This window comes from Coregonus lavaretus, assembly GCF_964263955.1.
Source record: "Coregonus lavaretus genome assembly, contig: HAP1_SCAFFOLD_1994, whole genome shotgun sequence".
In the NCBI taxonomy this organism is placed as follows: Eukaryota; Metazoa; Chordata; class Actinopteri; order Salmoniformes; family Salmonidae; genus Coregonus; species Coregonus lavaretus.
This window is the reverse complement of record NW_028162228.1, coordinates 20,315-39,775: the sequence shown is the minus strand read 5'-3', so window position 1 is coordinate 39,775 and position 19,461 is coordinate 20,315. Positions and strand designations below refer to the sequence as shown.

Genomic DNA, 19,461 nt, shown 5'->3' with positions numbered 1-19,461 from the left:
GTTCCCCGCAGCAGAGGGCGAACAGCACTATCCTCAGCAGACGCACAGAGAGGGTGTCCTCTCGTTCTTTTACCACCGGGCGTTCTGTCGGAGGGGTGACGGGAGGATCAGATGCGGCAGGCTGCTCTTTAGACTCCCCTTCATGAAAAACTTCATCAACGTCCTTGTCAAGACCTTCAACCTCCATTTCTTCATCGTCTGTGTCTGAGCCCATGTCCTCCACTGGGGCCATTGCCTCGTCCAGGTCACTCTCCGGCCCTAAGGGACCCCACTCGCTGCTGTCGTCAAAGCGGTCTGCTCCCGTGGTGTTTCTGCAGAAAGACAAAGCAGGAAAGAAAGATGAGTGGTATTTGAGGCATGACAGATAAAACATCTAAATTAAATCACAATATATTTTGTGGGAGTAAATCGTGTGAAACCAGGGTGAAACGGCTGGAGTGCGTCTCGTAAAGTACCTCATGTCCTCCATGATGAATCCAACATTAGGTGAGCCTGTAAAAAAAGAGGATAAGAGTTTAGATTTGAAGAGAAAGAGCATGCAGCTAAATGTGTTACAACATAAACATTTCTGTTTCAGGTTGAACTATGTTGACTTTGTTTTCCCTATCGTAATGTATTAGTAATATCATCCATCACCTTTACACTTTCACTGTCAAGCAGTCACGGACAATGTTTTTGACCCGTGTATACTCATGGAGATTAAGCTAGTCTTGGGATTGATTATATATGTGTTTTGGTATCATATTCTTGTGTGTGCATCTACAAAGCATCAAATAAATGATTGACCTAAGTGGTGGGGTGAGAAGCCATGATACTCCCAGAAGCAGCTGGGCTGCTTGCACAGGTTGGCTTTGCAAACGATGCATCCAAACACGCTCTCATGGCGCAGGTTCTTCAGATTGCAGTTCTTGCATCTCTTGGTCTTGGCGGTGAGTTTAACCAATCTGTGCCTTAGTTTATTTGGATTGCCTTGCAGTGCAACCTCTCGGACGCCCGCTGGTCCCTCCTTAGTCTCAGAGTGGATGCGTGCTTGTCTTTCTGCGCACTTGGCCAGCTGGTGCCCTAAGCGCTTGCGAAAGTTTGCCTGGGTAAAGAGCCCGCCCTGCACCCACGATGGAGGGTTCTCTTTGCGGCTCTCCCGCAGCACTATGAAGGCATTGACTATGCTCAGGTTGACCAGGAACCAGAAGAGACTGCGCCAGTGCTTGTCTAGTGGCAGCCCTCCTAGCGGGTTGCAGGCCAGCAGCTGTTTGCAGATGTCGACGCCTCGCATGTTCTCCTGCAGAAGTCGGAAGGCTAAGGGACGCTCGATGGGGCTGAGTTCTCCCACTTTAGTTTGAGACTTCCTCCACACTGTGTCTGGCTGCCCCGGCTCTGCATTGGTGGACAGGCAGCCCATCTCCTTGGTGTCTTTCCAGCGGGTGGCCAGAAGGGGGCCCAACTGCCTCTGCAGGAAGTCCCCAGGCTTCTCCAGCTGACCCTGCTCCCACAGCTCCCTGGGGAGGATGGGGCTTGGTGGAGGAAAGGAGCTGGAGGCGTAAATGCCCTGGTCCAAGAGCTTCTGCATGAGGGGGGCAGAGGCCAGTGAGCTACCCAGGAAGAGCTGGTGGTGTTTCTCCTGGAGTCCCTCCACTAAGGGGAGCACTACACTGAACCCCAGCTCCTTCTCCTTCTCCCTCCCCATGTGGATGAGCAGTCGGTGGCAGTAGCCCGACTTGGAGTCACACAGCAGCCACACCACTGGTTGGGCCTTGGGGTTCCCTTTGGCTTGGCCGGCCTCCGTTTCCAGGCTGGGCAGCAGGGCCCGGTCGATGGCCAGGCACCGGTTGGGTTTGTAGGCTTCCCACATGGAGTCGCCAAGGATGTTCAGCATAGGTCTGAAGAGACGCAGCCTGTCGCTGCCACTGCCCTCTCCCTCCTCCTCCATGGAGGTGAGTAGACTACCCATCCGGATGTTGGTGGAGATCTGCTGGAAGCGCTTGATGGACATGGCCCTGAAGAAGGTGTGGCAGTTGTCGTAGTGCTGCCAGGACCAGTAGTTGGCAGGCTCTGGGAGGCTCTGAAGGCCCATGAGTATACTGAGACCTATGAAGCCCTTGATCTCGTGAGCGGTGACAGGGACCCAGTCCGGGTCGCTCTGCCCAAGAAACTGGCAGGTCTTGGCCTTAGCGTTGGTCTCGCTGGCGATGAGCTCCATGAGCGAGTACGGGAAGAGCAGGTTGAAGTAGTCGACAGCGTCGCTGTTTTTGTTTAAGGACTGGCGAGGACCGCAGCTCTCTGTGAAGTCGAGGATGGTTGCGATGGGGCAGTCGGTGCCTCTCAGCAGAGGTTCTCTCCAGTTCTCCATTAATGCCCATTCAGACCTCACCACTTCTACATCCCCTCCTGATTTGTCCTCCTCTTGGCAGAACTCAATGTCAGACTCCAGAGACTCTGTGAGGGAGGGAGGGGAATCACAGGAACAACAGTTAGTCTTCTGCTCCACAGAGCCAAGTTGACACAACTTTTCTTTTATAACACCATGGGCCATTTCTTATGTCAGCGCTAGTCCACTTTTACGACACCATGTGGATAGAAAGAGAACAGGGGAAAATATAACCCCTTCTCAACTGGCCAGTAGTCTGAAGACAACATAAATGGCAGATGAAAACAGATTGGTATGCAGACTGGCTCCTTGGTAAGACATTCCTCCTCTGCACTTGGGTAATTTTTGGACTCCACACATTTTCCTATTTACTTTGGCACAAAACATGCTTTGGAGTGTGTCTTGATGTACAAAAATCTGTTTGCCAGTTCCTGTAGTACAGGGTTCCCCAACTGGCGACCCGCAGGCCGAATTTGGCCTGTATTCCCACACATTATAAAGAGATATGTGATCGTATAAAAATGCAAGCAAGGTTTGAAATGATTATGTTTTAGTCAAATATTATATCAGTTTGGGCTTCTTGAGGTCAATTTGCATTCTACAATTATTTGTAATTATGTTTCGGACCCCTGACCATCCCCTCAAGAAAAAATAAAATAGAATCGTCACGTGGTTGAATCTAGTTGATGATCCCTGCTATGTGTGAACTAGCAACATGGGATGCGGCCATGTAGCGTTATTTTATCTGGTGTGCACCAAAACATTTGGCATCGGGCCAAGTTAAACAACGAAGCAAACGGAAAAAGATAAGGACACCAACCCACCACAACTAGATATATTTTTAAAGATAAGGACACCAACCCACCACAACTAGATATATTTTTAAAGATAAGGACACCAACCCACCACAACTAGATATCTGTTTAAAGATAAGGACACCAACCCACCACAACTAGATATCTTTTTAACGATACCGACACCAACTCACCACAACTAGATATATTTTTAAAGATAAGGACACCAACCCACCACAACTAGATATATTTTTAAAGGACACCAACCCACCACAACTAGATATATTTTTTAAGATACCGACACCAACCCACCATAACTAGACATATTTTTAAAGATAAGGACACCAACCCACCACAACTAGATATATTTTTAAAGCTACCGACACCAACCCACCACAGCTAGATATTTTTTTTAAAGATAAGGACACCAACCCACCACAACTAGATATATTTTTAAAGGACACCAACCCACCACAACTAGATATATTTTTAATGATACAGACACCAACCCACCACAACTAGATATATTTTTTAAGATAACGACACCAACCCACCACAACTACATTTATTTTTAAAGACAAGGACACCAACCCACCACAACTAGATATATTTTTAAAGACAAGGACACCAACCCACCACAACTAGATATCTTTTTCAAATCATGGTGCTCTTTTGCTGGCACATTTTGCACAAATGTCACCATTAATAGATTTGTATTTTTTTTAGTGTAGCCATCCTGGTTACACGTTATAGTATGTTTAATGAATAAGATTAATGCTGTATAAATTATAAATGTTAATGTCTAAATGCTTATGCATTGTAGTTCTTATAAATACACTTTTGTAAATAGTATATACTTTATACAATTTTAATTAATATAGCAGTTTCAAAACGTTTTCTAGACTGCAAATATAAAGCATCTCCCCTCTTCCATGGTAAAACTGACATATTCATGCCAAGGCTATCTGTTTGGAGTTCTGTGGGGAGCTTGAAGACACCCACCGTTTGGTGTACAGGTGCTAGAGCCGTGACTTGGGTACTGGGCCAGGTGCTTGGCCATAAGGTCACCCGTCTGAGAGCTGAAGTCACAGACCTCACACAGCAGCTTCAAATAGCTGTGTGGGACAGAGGGAGAGAAGGTTGGCAAGTGTCCGTAGTAACTGGCAAGCAAAAAATATAAAAAACACAACACAGCGGGAAACAGTGTCCATTACCAAGGGGGTGGCCGCTTGTGCAGGGGTACGTGGTTGGTTTTCATACGTGGTGCATGATTTCTGCAACAAGAGAAATTAACCGCTATCAAACTTTCCAAGTCATCTATGATCAATGAATGAACTATTGTTTCTTTGGCTAATAAAACATGATCTATATCGATAATGAAGCTTGACTTACGTGATCATGTGGTCTGCGTAGGAGCGCGAGCAGCAGGTGCTGTAGGGGCACACGGCACAGTGGACGAAGGTGGGGTAGTGGTCGGGGAAGCTGGGTACGTCTGAGCTGCACTCCATGCACCGCTGCTTGACTAGCGACACACTGTAGAGGAGGTCACACAGAGGTCAGACACTTCAGCCACAATATATGCGTTTATATAATCACCCTGGCAGTGACCCCACTCTCCGAGGGTGTCTCAGAGAGAGTTGGGATATGCAAAAAAACGTATTTCCAATTCACACACGCGTATTAGTACACACTTGTACATGTGTGAAAAAGAACAAATATAAAACACCCACCAAATGATGATTATGTTTATACATGCTATCAGAGGGCAAGGTAGCCCTACTGTCATATAGCTCAATCAAAAACTAAGTCTGAGATTAAAGATAGAAGACAGAATGTCCTCCTGGGATTTGTGTAGCTCCATGGAGAAGAAATGCACAACAATATGACTATTATTCACCTCCGTTTCTGAAACTTGGTGAGCAGGTCCAACTGCTTGATGGATTTCCTCATGGTGGTTTTGGTTGTTTGTGGAGGTGGTTTGGACTGATGAGGTTTGTGTTGTATGTTGCTGTTAGTGTAGGTCTGGCCCGCCTGAGGAGTGGGGCCTGTCGTCTTATAGTCCACAGGTACATTCTTGGGCAACTGTCCCTTGTGGTGGACATATGCCCTGATGGTCACCTAAGTACACAGACAAGAATACAACACTGTGTTTAACCCCATTCTACCTATGAATATTATACCTACACTAATATAACCCCTTCTTGATCTAGGACATGCATTGCTTTTTGGTTAACCGTTGTTCTGTCCAACAAGTGAATTGCCTGAATCTCTACATTCTTAGAAAAAAGGGGTCCAAAAGGGTTCTTCGGCTGTCCCTATAGGAGAACCCTTCTTTTGGGTTCCATGTAGAACCCTCTGTAAGGGTTCTACATGGAACCCAAAAGGGTTCTACCCCAGAACCAAAAAGGGTTCTTCAAAGGGTTCTCCTATGGGAACAGCAGAATAACCCTTTTAGGTTCTAGATAGCACCTTTTCTACTAAGAGTGTGGCACAACTAAGAGAATGACTAATCAGTTAAATTAAGCTGTTCATCAACTCACTTTAGTCCCAGGTTGGAGCCCCTCCAGCTGCTTGGGCTTGCAGAAGGTCCTGTGGCTGTGGGTTTTGTGCTCCATCCTGTCCGTGGCGGAGAGGAACTGCAAACGGCACTTGTTGCAGTGACTCGCTCTACTGGCCTGAAAAATCAAGAGTTGGGTTCAGTGTTTCAGCGTTAAACATAAAATGCAGAAGAAACTGCTGATCTATTTTTTCCTTTGTACAAGAGTTTACAAAACAATTTTTCTTGCAACGCCTACTTTGCAGTACAACTGCCTTTATAAAACATACGGGACCGTTTCCCAGACCCAGATTTAACCTAGTCCTGGACTAAAAACACACTTACAATGAAGATTCTCTATTGAGATTGGTGTTTAATCCAAGAATAGGTTTAATATGAGCGCGGGAAACCAGGCCATAAATACTTTTTTGCACTTTAAGAAAATACCTTCCTTTAAGTAAATTATTTACAACAGTTTTAAATGGGAACAATACTAGTTTTTTTTGTGGTACTGTGTGGCTCAGTTGGTAGAGCATGGTGCTTGCAACGCCAGGGTTGTGGGTTCGATTCCCACGTGGGACCATTACGAGAAAATTTATGTACTCACTACTGTAAGTCGCTCTGGATAAGAGCGTCTGCTAAATGACGTAAATGTAAAATCTAATGCTCCTGGGTTGTTTCTCTACCTGGTGTCGTATGTAGTGCTGCTGGTAGGAGTTGGGGCTCTTGAACACCTTCAGGCAGTAAACACACAGCTGGTTGCATGTCTTTGCATGACTGGTACAGAAGTGGTTGTACACATCCGAAAAGAAAGAAGATCGGTACTGACACACCTTGAAAAGAAGGGATGGGATTTCAGGAAGGTGTGGTTCTGAGAGTAAATGGGAAGGTGGGCAGCATGTATTCTATCATGTTCAACTGGAGGTGAAAGGTCACCAACCTGGCAAATATAGGGCATCTCTCCTGGTTTGTGGGTGTTCTTCATGTGATGCAGGAACACAGGCTCACTCTCAAACGCCCACTCACAGATCTTGCAACAAGCTGCACGGTCAATAGAGAAAACATGATTTTCAAAAATGTCACAGGATGCATATTTAACAACAGATGAATATGTAAGTATTGTCATATGTGAGGGCGTACTGGAAGACTGAGTGGGCCCGTGGGCATTCTCCACATGGTGTTGGAGCTGGGCGCTGGTAGAGAACTGGCGGAAGCAGTGCTGGCAGGAGGTCAGTTGGTCCACCCATTTAGTCATCTCTGGGTGCTGCTTCATGTGGTCCATCAGCCTGCCGAGCACGCACACACACACACACACACACGCAAACACAGTTAACATCCTTCCATCAATTGAGATTTGCATTTGCATAGTTCTAACACTTGAATAAGTGGTCCAGATACCTTTGTGGCAATGTATCACATGCAAACATCTGATTGATACTTCTGCCCCCTAATGTTGTCATTTCAGGTCAGGCTGTATGTGTACATACTGTGTGTGTGTGTGTGTGTGTGTGTGTGTGTGTGTGTGTGTGTGTGTGTGTGTGTGTGGAGCAGCTGACCTCATTCTCACCTAATGTTGCTATTGGACCTCTTAGGGCAGATGACACATTTGAAGGAGTAGTTCAGCTTGGTGGGCTGGCTGTCGACCAGAGACTGTTGGCCCGCGAAGCGGCCATAGTAGAAATCATCCACTAGCATAACCACCTTAGGCGGAGGGTCTGGATTGGAGCTGGGGGCCCGTTCTGGCAGGGGGTTCTGAGTGCCACTGCTGCTGGAAGGCCCTGCAGTATTGACCAGGTCTGGACAGCAGAACTGTGAGGGAGGAATTCAATGCAGTTTAAATTGCCATCATGCTCATCATACCTGTGGTTCATGGTTTAATATCTGGGATGTTCTAAGGTGCATATGATAAAGCTTCTTACACACATATGTCCTTGAAGTGCTTCTTGCATTTTGAATTGGGCTCCACAACGGGGGCATATTTTCAGCGCCTGATCAACTGTAAAACAAACAGAACAGAGAAACATTTTATACTTAGAACCAGCGAGTGCATATGATAATGAGCAATAGTTCTGATATGGGTGTATTTACTGTACCTTTGGTGATGCCCTGTGTCAGGGGCGTGGCCACGGGTACATTGGCCTGGCTGTTGCTCTTGACGATCTGCAGTAGCTGCGATTGGAGAGCGACTGGGACTTGGTTCCATTTCACTATAGCACAAAGAAAAGCAGGGGAACATAAGTTGGTCATGATAAGTTCAACAGATTTAACAATATATACAAAAGCAGTACTTTATTGAATTTAGACTATTGAGATCCACCCATAAAATAAGAACTTACAAATCTGAGGCTGTGAGGAAGGGTTGAGTAGGGTGGGCCGGTTGCCCATGGTGCTAGCTGTGGTTGTGAGGGGGGCATGACTGGCCCCGCGGATGGTGAGGGTGGCAGGGATTTGCATAGTGGCAAAGGTGCCGGGCGCTGCCTGCCGTAAAACACCACTAGGGCCAGCAGTGGGCCTAATCTGTGCAGGCTGGCTCACAACCTGAGGCATCCCCATAGACGGAGCAAAGAACTGCCCTCCAGGTCCTACCATAGGAGAGAGGGGGCTGTTAACAAAATGGTGTTACTATACACTATGTTGTCCAAAATGGCTGCTGTCAATAACTTGCTTCCTGGAGACTTTTCAAAAATGAGTGTTTGGGACCCCAGTATGTTGCGGGACCTGTCTGTTGTAGATCTGTGAAAACAGCATTGACTAAAGAAGTAAGAGATACAATTACCAGAGAGTAGAGTGATGGGTCGAATCATCTGCCCTTGTTGTAAATTCAGAACTATCCCCATAGGGTTCTGCCCAGGCCTCACATTTCGGACCGGGAAACCCTGTGAGATGTAATAATGAGTTGAAGTTAAATACATTCTTAAATGCATTCCCCCTTGCTGAACTGAACCGAAGCAGGCCGGAGAAGATCCGTGACCACTGATGCAGTCCGTACCTGGGTGAAGTAGATCTGCTGGGCATTGGCAGGGCCGGCACCAGGGTTAACAGCTGTGGGCAGTAGCATGGTGCTCAGACCTGTAGGGGTTTGGATCTGGATCAGCTGTTGTCCCTGGACCATGCCCGATGGCACCAGAGAGGGCATACCAGGGACCCCCGTGGGGACCATAAATTGAGGTAACACCGATGACGACACAGGAGCTGAGGGACACAGAGGAAGGGGGACAACCTAGTGGTTAGTGTCACGGGTGGGATCTGAACCCTGTGTCTACCAAGGGAGAAACCAATGTCTTGACCGTTAGACCAAGAGGACATTCCCCCTTTGGTGAGGGTGACACTGATTTTGAAGTCGCAGGCAGGGGCTACCTCATCACGAGACCATGAGCCGGACTCATGTCTTCTACAACTGCTTTGAAGTGTAGGCCAACTGCATATTATAATCAGTGTTGCATTCTCTTTAGTTTCTGACTCCGAAGTGTATAACGCATTTATAAATACTCCTGTACAATCAAATAATCAAAATCCATTACTGAGCATTTCCTGTGTTTCTGAAAGTAACGACAGCTGTTTTAGCCTTTCGGCAGTGTGTGTTTGAGACGCCATCCTTCCCCCAAAACATAAACTCACGTGCTATAGTGGTGCGCTGCAAGACAGAGGAGGAGGACTGGCCTGTGTTGGAAACCGTTGCCGGGACACGCTGTGCAGCTGAGTGAGTGAGGGAGGGTATGCTGGGAACTGGAGTCTCTCGGGATGTCGTGGAGGAAAAGGAGGTTTCACAGACTGCAGGAAACACACAACGGCATAAACAGCAAGGTACAGTTGAACTACATGAGAATTAGCGTACATTCTCCTGTGTTTTTATTTTATCTGACCTGGTATTGATTCTGGCTCTTTTTTTCCATTTCTATTCTGGATTTTTTACTTCTTTACCTTTGATATTGAATATTCCATTGTTGAGGAAGAGCTTGCAAGTAAGCATTTCACTGTACTATTTAGGCCTGTTGTATCCTGTGCACAGAACAAATAAACTTTGATTTTATTTCACAGCATAGTCTTATGCCAGGGGTGTCAAACTCATTCCATGCAGGGCCTTGTGTCTGCTTGTTTTTGGTTTTTCCTTTCAGTGAAGACCTAGACAACCGGATGAGGGGAGTTCCTTACTAATTACTGACCTTAATTCATCAATCAAGTACAAGGGAGGAGAGAACCTGCAGACACTTGGCCCTCCGTGGAATGAGTTTGACACGTCTTATGCTAACAGCCTATATGACTGGGTCATTGACCATTCATACATGTTCAGACCATGACAAGGGCCGCAGTGGTCAGTCAGTCACCAAGATGACAGTCAAGAGGGTGTGCCAGTCTGTCTCCGTGGCAATAGTTGGCCAATGGGCATGCTCACCGTTGTCAATGTCGCCCTCTATGAATTCCAATTCCTCCTCCACGTCGTCATACATCTGTTGCCATGGCTCCAGCTCCTCCTCCTCACACTCCATGAATAAATCGCCGTCCATATTGCTGAACGGATCAAATATGTCTAATGAACAGCTAAGACACACTGAATAATTAAAATGTCTAGTAAGTGTACACTCATAAGTGTAGGTCTATCACTTGAGCACTATGAACAGTGTCAGAACACCATACAGTACATTAAAAAAGGCCATTGTCGCTTGAGTAAATATCTATGTGTTATAACTGTCACGTGTTTGTGTAACTTGTATGAAACTATAAAGTTAATTTATTTCACACATTTATTATATTGTAATCTACAGTATAAAAAATTTTTGCCTATTGATTGAATGATGACAATGTGACTCAGAGACTTGGGTTCAGCATTGTAGAAAATCTGTCCAGGCTTTAAATAATCTTATGAAATTTAATTTCTAAAGATATAAACAAAATATTAAAGTAAAGTATTGAATGAAAACATTGCTTCTCTGATAATTTATTTCTAAAACTAGCCGCCGAAATTGTCGCAACCCCTATTACTAGCCTGTTCAACCTCTCTTTCGTAACGTCTGAGATCCCCAGAGATTGGAAAGTTGCCGCGGTCATCCCCCTCTTCAAAGGGGGTGACACTCTAGATCCAAACTGTTACAGACCCATATCCATCCTGCCCTGCCTTTCAAAAGTTTTTGAAAGCCAAGTCAACAAACAGATCACCAACCATTTCGAATCCCACCGTACCTTCTCCGCTATGCAATCCGGTTTCCGAGCTGGTCATGGGTGCACTTCAGCCACGCTCAAGGTCCTAAATGATATTATAACCGCGATCGATAATAGACAGTACTGTGCAGCCGTTTTCATTGACCTGGCCAAGGCTTTCGACTCTGTCAACCACCGCATTCTTATTGGCAGACTAAATAGCCTTGGTTTCTCAAATGACTGCCTCGCCTGGTTCACCAACTACTTCTCAGATAGAGTTCAATGTGTCAAATCGGAGGGCCTGTTGTCTGGACCTATGGCAGTCTCTATGGGGGTGCCACAGGGTTCAATTCTTGGGCCAACTCTTTTCTCTGTGTATATCAATGACGTCGCTCTTGCTGCTGGTGACTCTCAGATCCACCTCTACGCAGACGACACCATTTTGTATACATCTGGCCCTTCATTGGACACTGTGTTAACAAACCTCCAAACGAGCTTCAATTCCATACAACACTCCTTCAGTAGCCTCCAACTGCTCTTAAACACTAGTAAAACAAAATGCATGCTCTTCAACCGAACGCTGCTTGCACCCGCCCACCCGACAAGAATCACTACTCTAGACGGGTCTGACCTAGAGTACGTGGACAACTACAAATATCTAGGTGTCTGGTTAGACTGTAAACTCTCCTTCCAGACTCACATTAAGAATCTCCAATCCAAAGTTAAATCTAGAATCGGTTTCCTATTTCGCAACAAAGCCTCCTTCACTCATGCTGCCAAACATGCCCTCGTAAAACTGACTATCCTACCGATCCTTGACTTCGGCGATGTCATTTACAAAATAGCCTCCAACACTCTACTCAGCAAATTGGATGTTGTCTATCACAGTGCCATCTGTTTTGTCTCCAAAGCCCCATATAATACCCACCACTGTGACCTGTACGCTCTTGTTGGCTGGTCCTCACTACATATTCGTCGCCAAACCCACTGGCTCCAGGCCATCTATAAATCACTGCTAGGCAAATCCCCGCCTTATCTTAGCTCATTGGTCACCATAGCAACACCCACCCGTAGTCTGCGCTCCAGCGGGTATATCTCACTGGTCATCCCCAAAGCCAACACCTCCTTTGGCCGCAATTCCTTCCAGTTCTCTGCTGCCAATGACTGGAACAAATTGCAAAAATCTCTGAAGCTGGAGACACTTATCTCCCTCACTAACTTTAAGCATCAGTTGTCAGAGCACCTTACCGATCACTGCACCTGTACACAGCCCATCTGAAATTAGCCCGCCCAACTACCTCATCCCTATATTGTTATTTATTTTGCTCATCTGTACCCCAGTATCTCTATTTGCACATCATCTCTTGCACATCATTCCAGTGTTAATACTAAATTGTAATTATTTTGCACTATAGCCTATTTTATTGCCTTACCTCCATAACTTGCTAAATTTGCACACTGTATATTAATTGTATTTCTGTTGTATTTTTTTTTGTTTTTTTTTTGATTTTTGTTTTGTTTTACCCCATATGTAACTCTGTGTTGTTGTTTTTATCGCACTGCTTTGCTTTATCTTGGCCAGGTCGCAGTTGTAAATGAGAACTTGTTCTCAACTGGTTTACCTGGTTAAATAAAGGTGAAATAAAAAAAATAAAAAAATAAAAATTAGGCAAAATAAATAATATATATATATATATATATATATATATATATATATATATATATATATATATATATATAATTGAGTTCATCTATTATTCTTCTCTGGTTCATTGTGATAGAAATTCTCGCAAAATGTCCCTGGCAACCACTAGGAAATTTACGAAAGGGGCGGGGGAAAATAGTTCTCTGCATGCATGACAGATTTGAGGTGCATGTCTGCAATAAACAGCCATTCGTTCCTTGAGTCAAACAAGTTATACACATGTATTGAAGAAGACATGATCTCGTAATGGAATAGTCGCATTCCAAACAGATAAGAACCCCCCCCACACACACACACACACACACACACACACACACACACACACACACACACACACATTTTGGGGGAAAGACATGTTACTACTGAGACTCGCTACGCTATTGATGCCTTTCCACTGCGACGTTTAGTGTGCATATTAGATATATTTACGGCAAAAAAAAAGGATTATTTGTGACACACTTAAACTAAAAGTAGACCATCAACTATTACAGGTAAATACTTACCCTTTCCAATACGAAGACAGAACGCTAATAAACAAGAATACACAAAAATTATTCGCGGGCTACATGTTCCCAATTGGAGGCATATTAATCCGCATGAAGGAGACAGACGTTTACCTCTTTCAGCAAATTACATTGGTCGAAACAAAGTTTTGCGTCATTTCCGCTTTAAAATCTGCACTGTGATTGGCTTCCATCAATGTACAGAAGAGAGGCGGAGCTAAGCGTTTCAGGAAATAGATTTGTCCTAAAACTGCGTTGTTTTCAGAAATTACATAAAAAACGTCAATAATTAAATTAAATTACCTTCTAACACGGTCATTAATACTCAAATACATCAAATAGTATTAATTTCAACCAAATGTGTGTCAATACTAATATCCATACACTCAATAAAGGCAAATTAATTGGAGCTGCAAGCAGCCATTTTGTTCTATCATGATGCAATTGATTATCCCTTATTCATGACTCCAATTACATTGCATTACATTGAGCCATTGGACATCCTCTTTAGCCTTGTGAGAAAAATGCCCAGACGCTCCGAAGCTGCCAAAATGCTCTGTCTAAACGCAAATACACCTCGCAAGCGATACTGTTTTTGAATCATTTGGAACTCAACTTTCATATTAGCAAGAAATAATTGCTCATATACAAAATATACATTTACTGTAAGCAGTTTAGGAAAGAACGCTGCCTCAAACCGAGACTACACTTCCTCCCCTCCAATTTCCAATAGAGCATGACTGGGGAGGAAGTTTCGTACCTAGGCTGGGGGCTGTGTTTTTTAAAAAATTCTGCAGGGTGCAACAAGGATGCAACTTTGCTAAACTGCATACAGTACGTGTATATTTTGTATTTGAAAGATTATTTCACCCTGATGTGAAAGTTAAGTTACAAAGGTTTCCAAAACCGTAGGCCTATCGCAAGTGAGGATTATTAACGTTTCTAAACTTTAAAACAGAGTGATAGCATTGTAGTTCATTGATCCAGCTGTGGTCCATACGTTCAATTGAGAACTGAAGGTCTGGGTTCTCGAGAACTAACTATTGATATGCTGATTAATGTTACATTCTCACACTGCAATTTTATGTTCTCACATTACAATTTTACAGAGTGAACTGTGTGTGTGTGTGTGTGTGTGTGTGAAAGAGAAAGGATAATCATCCAGGATAATTTATTCGCTTTTGGATTCATGTACATGACATAGGCCTACATGTAGCCCACTTAACAAAACAATGTTACACAAAGACTGCTTATAGGCTATAGGCCTAGACTGTCTTGGACAGGGTTGAGTAACAAATTACTCAGATTACAAAAAAACAAATGTCCAGGGTACTTCAATGTGTAGCCTAGTCAAATAACTGTTAACAGGCAAGTTCAGACTCCAATTCTTCATCAAAGATTTTGTTTACAGACCATCATGTCTTCTCTTTGACATTATTTACAACTGGGAAATGAAATATATGAGTAGCGTAGACTGGAAATGAACACAAAAAAAAACACATATAACAGAGACAAAAAGTGACCTTTACTTTAATATAGTGTCCATATCCTTCATCACAGGTTGAGGTTCTGAGGGTACATTAATAACTTTCTGTTTGATTGCCTGCTTAGTGTGTGGCCCATATTCAACATAATCTTATGCCTATATATTTCGAAATGTGTATTAAAAAAATACATATTTAATTCTCTTAGGTTATAGGTTTAGGCTATTGTAATGCTGACCAGTAATATTAATGTGGGGTAGCATCAGTGTAGCACAGTAGGCATGCCATCTCCCTCTGGTCCCTATACATTTGATAAAGGATATGTGTTATGCAATAGGTCTTACCTCTAATAGCCTAACCAAACAACTATCACAGCAGCCTATAAACATAAGGATATTAGCCTGTCATTGTGATGTCAACGTTTATCGTTGTAGGCAGCAGATTAGCCTAAATGGCATGACATGGATATAGCCTTTATGTCAGATCATGATCTAGGAATTGTATTCTAATAAAATGCACTGTTATACAATTCTATTCATTTGCATTGGTATGTAAACATTTGTTTGCAGCGTTTTCATTCGCTGGACGGGGCTCACTCAGTTCACACCTAGAGATGTAACATAACACTTTGTATTTCGACACCACTGCTGCTCTCGTATTGCCAATGATACAATAGAGAATACGAGTGTAATCGCTTCGTAATCTGAAGACAGACGCTAAATCCCTCTATTTAAATAGCTTTAAACCTATTAATAGCCTCGCTCTCAGATGAGAGCATCATAGCCGACAAACATCGTAATATTCCTGGATTAGAACGAAGTGACTCCCAAGGAGGACGGTATTCGGTCCGTCCACCTATGGTCTGGCAGGTCTTTGCCTAGGCTACGGATAAAATGTGGGATGAAGTTGATCCGTCTGCGCCGGTTAAGTATGGCGCTGTCATAGCGGTGACAGTGATCTGTAAGTCTTGGCCTTTGTTGTTCTTTGTACTATTTGAAGCGTGTTTGTTGCAATGAAATAACCAAGTCAAAAATATAGAATAGACTTTGAATGAAATGTGAATGCGGGGCAAGGAAATTACTCAGAATATCAAATCGATTTAACAGTTTTTAAAAAAGGCTCTAAAGATAATTTTCATTTTCTATTATAATTCAACTTGGTTTGTCTTTTTGTCTCTCTAGAGAGAGAGATAACTTTGCTGTTATTTTGAATATTAAACAGACAATAACAAAATTGGTGGTGTTAATTCTAATTTGTGAAGAACACTTTACTAAATTTGCCAGCATATATTTATGCTCTCTCTGCAGACATCTGTTATTAAGATGTTATCTTTATGTTATTCAATGTTTTTGAACAGTTCTTTACCACAACAATATCCCAGCTCTTAATATCAAATGCACAGTTCACTCGTGCTCATACATTCCAGGAGCATCTTAAAATACTCAGAGTTTCTGTCAGAAAACACAGAAACATTTGATTTTAAGAGTCCTACATTGCCTCCACCAAAACATCATCAGCTCAGACACCAGAGCTTCACAGTCAGAGTTCTAGTCCATATTCCTGGTCACCATAATATTTTGCACTCAAATCTACTCACTACACTCTTAGAAAAAAAGGTTCCAAAAGGGTTCTTCGGCTGTCCCCATAGGATAACTATTTTGGTTCCATGTAGAACCCTTTTATGTTTCAGGTAGAACACTTTTGGGTTCCATGTAGAACCCTCTGTGGAAAGGGTTCTAAATGGAACCCAAAGGGTTCTACCCGGAAGAAGAACCGAAGAACCCTTTTAGGTTCTAGATAGCACCTTTTTTTCTAAGAGAGTACAGCTTTCAAGTGATAATGTGGGAGGGAATTAATTGTTTTCATGTTGTTTGTTGCACCGCCAGGCATTGTTCTGCTGAGAAAATGGATTGCTGGGGGTGTGTGTCGATCTTCAGTCCAATTACGTGGCAAGACGGTGTTGGTCACCGGTGCCAACACCGGCATTGGCAAGGAAACGTGCCGTGACATGGCACGTAGAGGTATGGCACAATCACAAATGTAGTTATGTACACAATGTCACAAAGTGTGTGTGTATGTGGTATGTGTGTATCAGATATGGCCACATTTTGACCTACTTTAAGGCTGGGTGTTATACTGCTGCTTCGACCATTCCATCCCAGGAAATGGTTGGAATACTGGGAGCAGGGTACCCTCCTCTTTGGACAGAATGTACTCTGTGGGGGATGGTTTGTGTTGTGTGTTTGTGCCTTCTCTAACTGACTTTGGGGAGCTGCAGGGGCGCGGGTGGTGATGGCGTGCCGGGACCTGACACGGGCTGCGAGGGCGGCGGACGAGATTCGTCAGGCCACGGGGAACAACAACATCGTAGTGCGTCACCTGGACCTGGCCTCTATGTACTCTGTCAGAGAGTTGGCCAAAGAGTTCATTGCCAGTGAGGATCGCCTAGATATACTCATCAACAATGCCGGTGAGCATCAGCAACCACTGGGACAGCCATGTCTGGACGGGAAGCTGGCTCTATGGCATCAGCAACCACTGGAACAGCCATGTCTGGGCACAGATTCACAAAATGTCTCAGAGGGAAAAGTGCTGATCTAGGATAGTTTTTTTTCTCCTTTTAGATCATAACGAATAAGATTACATGGACCGGGGAGACCTGATCCTAGATCAGCACTCCTACACTGAGATGCTTTGTTAATACGGGCCCTGAATGGGAAGCTGGCTCTATGGCATTATGACTGATAAGGATGGTTGATTCCAGTTATATAGCGCTTCATCATGATGATTGTCTCCATCAGGTGTGATGATGTGCCCTAAGTGGCTAACAGAGGACGGCTTCGAGACACAACTGGCTGTCAATCACCTCGGACACTTCCTGCTGACCAATCTCCTTCTGGGGAAGCTCAAGAGCTCCGCCCCTAGCCGTGTGGTCAATGTGTCTAGCATTGCACACAAAGGGGGTAAACCGGACTATTGGACTTTTTTCTGCCTTTCCATAATATAGGTGCCATGCAATGTAAAAAAAACTATGTTTATTTTCCTACATCTAGGTAAGATCCAGTTTGATGATCTTTTCTTTGCCAAGAGGCCATACAACTCTCTGGTCAGTTACAGACAGAGCAAGCTGGCCAACGTGCTATTCTCCAGAGAGCTGGCCAGAAGGTTGAAAGGTAAACGGAAATACCCTTGGTTGTCTTTGGCTTTGTGCACATTTATTACAACCATTACAACAACGATATTGTCACCAATAACAGTTTTAATTCACTGGCAGATAGGACTTTTCCCAGACACTGTGTAGAGGTGTAACACACTGGGATCTGATCCCCTGGTAGGTACGGGGGTGACGTCTTACAGCCTGCATCCCGGGGTGATCAGGACAGAGCTGACCCGCCACGTGGAGACCTGGTTCCCCATGCTGAGGGCCATCCTGTCAGCCCCCTCCGTGCTCCTCATGAAGACCTCCACCCAGGGCGCACAGACCTCCATCTACTGTGCTGTCACCCCAGGATTGGAGCACAAGTCTGGCTGCTACTTCAGGTAAGCTCTGTTGTGAAAGTAGTGGTGGATAGGACATGGACATTAAGTCAAAGTTACTGTATTCTATTGTTTTTGAATTGTTGTCAAGGTTGTTTAGCTCTGGTTTGTAAAGTGTTATTGTGTGTGTGTGTCTCAGTGACTGTGTCGTGATGGAGACCGCCCCAGAGGGGAGGGATGATGCGGTGGCCAAGAGGCTTTGGAAGGAAAGTGCCCGTCTGGTGGGTTACATAGAGAAAGACTGAACAACCCCCTCCATCTGAAAACTATAGAGAAATACTGAACAACCCCCCCCCCCCCCCCCCCCCCCCCCCCCCCACCTTCAAACCATAGAGAAAGATTGAACAACCCCCTCCACCTTCAAACCATAGAGAAAGACTGAACAACCCCCTCCATCTGAAAACCGGGAACTCATGAACTTAGGACAGCCCTAACCCTCTCTGACAAACAGCTTCAACAGATTGGACGACTCGTACCAAGGAATCCTCAAGCCTTCTCAGGCCTCTCAATATAAAAAAAAACTGTAAGGAGTCTTCAAAAAGACATGCATGGGTGATGTATAGTTAACAGGTTGGGGCGTCCATGCTTACCTTGGAGATTGCAGACTGAAAGACTAACAGACCTGTAGGAACTCAACTCAGGACATAAAGTCCTTTCATCTCACTATGCTGGAGATCAGATATCTGAGAAATCATTTGGAGCATCCATCGCTAGTCATTCTTGTAAAATTCTGGCCCCTGTTAACAGGGGCGTCTTGTACCCCAAAAATCTAAGGGGGCACAAAGTACGTGAGGATGTCTGGGGAGTTGGTGAATTTAGCATTTTTCAAACACCTGAAACAGCTTTTTCCTGCAATCTAGAGCCATGATTATTATGGCTAATTCTGTGTGAAAAATATGTATATTTTTCTGTATATCTAAACATACTTTTTGAGATGTCTGTATCCTCCTGACTGGTGGTTCATTTTTTAAAGAAACAAAATATTATTCTCTGCTAAAATATGGGTAAAAGATTGAAAGGAATGTGAGTCTTATTCAGTACATTTAGGAATTGTTTGCTTTTCTAAAGTCTACCAACCTTGCCAGCAGGCATGCTAGCTAAGATAGTTAGACAAGCTAGCTACTCTAACTTGTTTGATAGCCTGAAATGGTTTCTTTATAGCTAGTTATGAGGTTGGGAGATTGGGAACCTATCTGGGCTAGCTAAAGCCAACTTCATAAAATTGTTAGGAGGCTTTTTATTTTTTATTTTTTTAAACAGGACAAATCTGATGGGGCACGTGCCCCTGTGCCCCCTATGGGCATGATGCCTCTGCCTGATAATATGAATGTCAGTTGAGAGTGTTGTACTTGATAGCTTAGTACATTGGGATTAATATTACACTGGTGATCATGCATTTAC

The 19,461-nt window shown here is 44.1% G+C and overlaps 1 protein-coding gene across 1 annotated transcript; it reads left to right on the top strand.

The window, feature by feature from the left end:
• Positions 1-15,416: 15,416 nt before the first annotated feature.
• Positions 15,417-18,305, top strand: LOC311119439 (retinol dehydrogenase 12-like; the record flags this gene model as incomplete). The annotated part of the gene is made up of 7 exons (XM_084194133.1): positions 15,417-15,483; positions 16,410-16,544; positions 16,802-16,993; positions 17,325-17,486; positions 17,577-17,696; positions 17,859-18,063; positions 18,200-18,305. 7 exons carry the CDS (start codon positions 15,417-15,419, stop codon positions 18,303-18,305), a joined length of 987 nt encoding a protein of 328 aa, XP_084050259.1.
• Between the last annotated feature and the right edge of the window lie 1,156 nt (positions 18,306-19,461).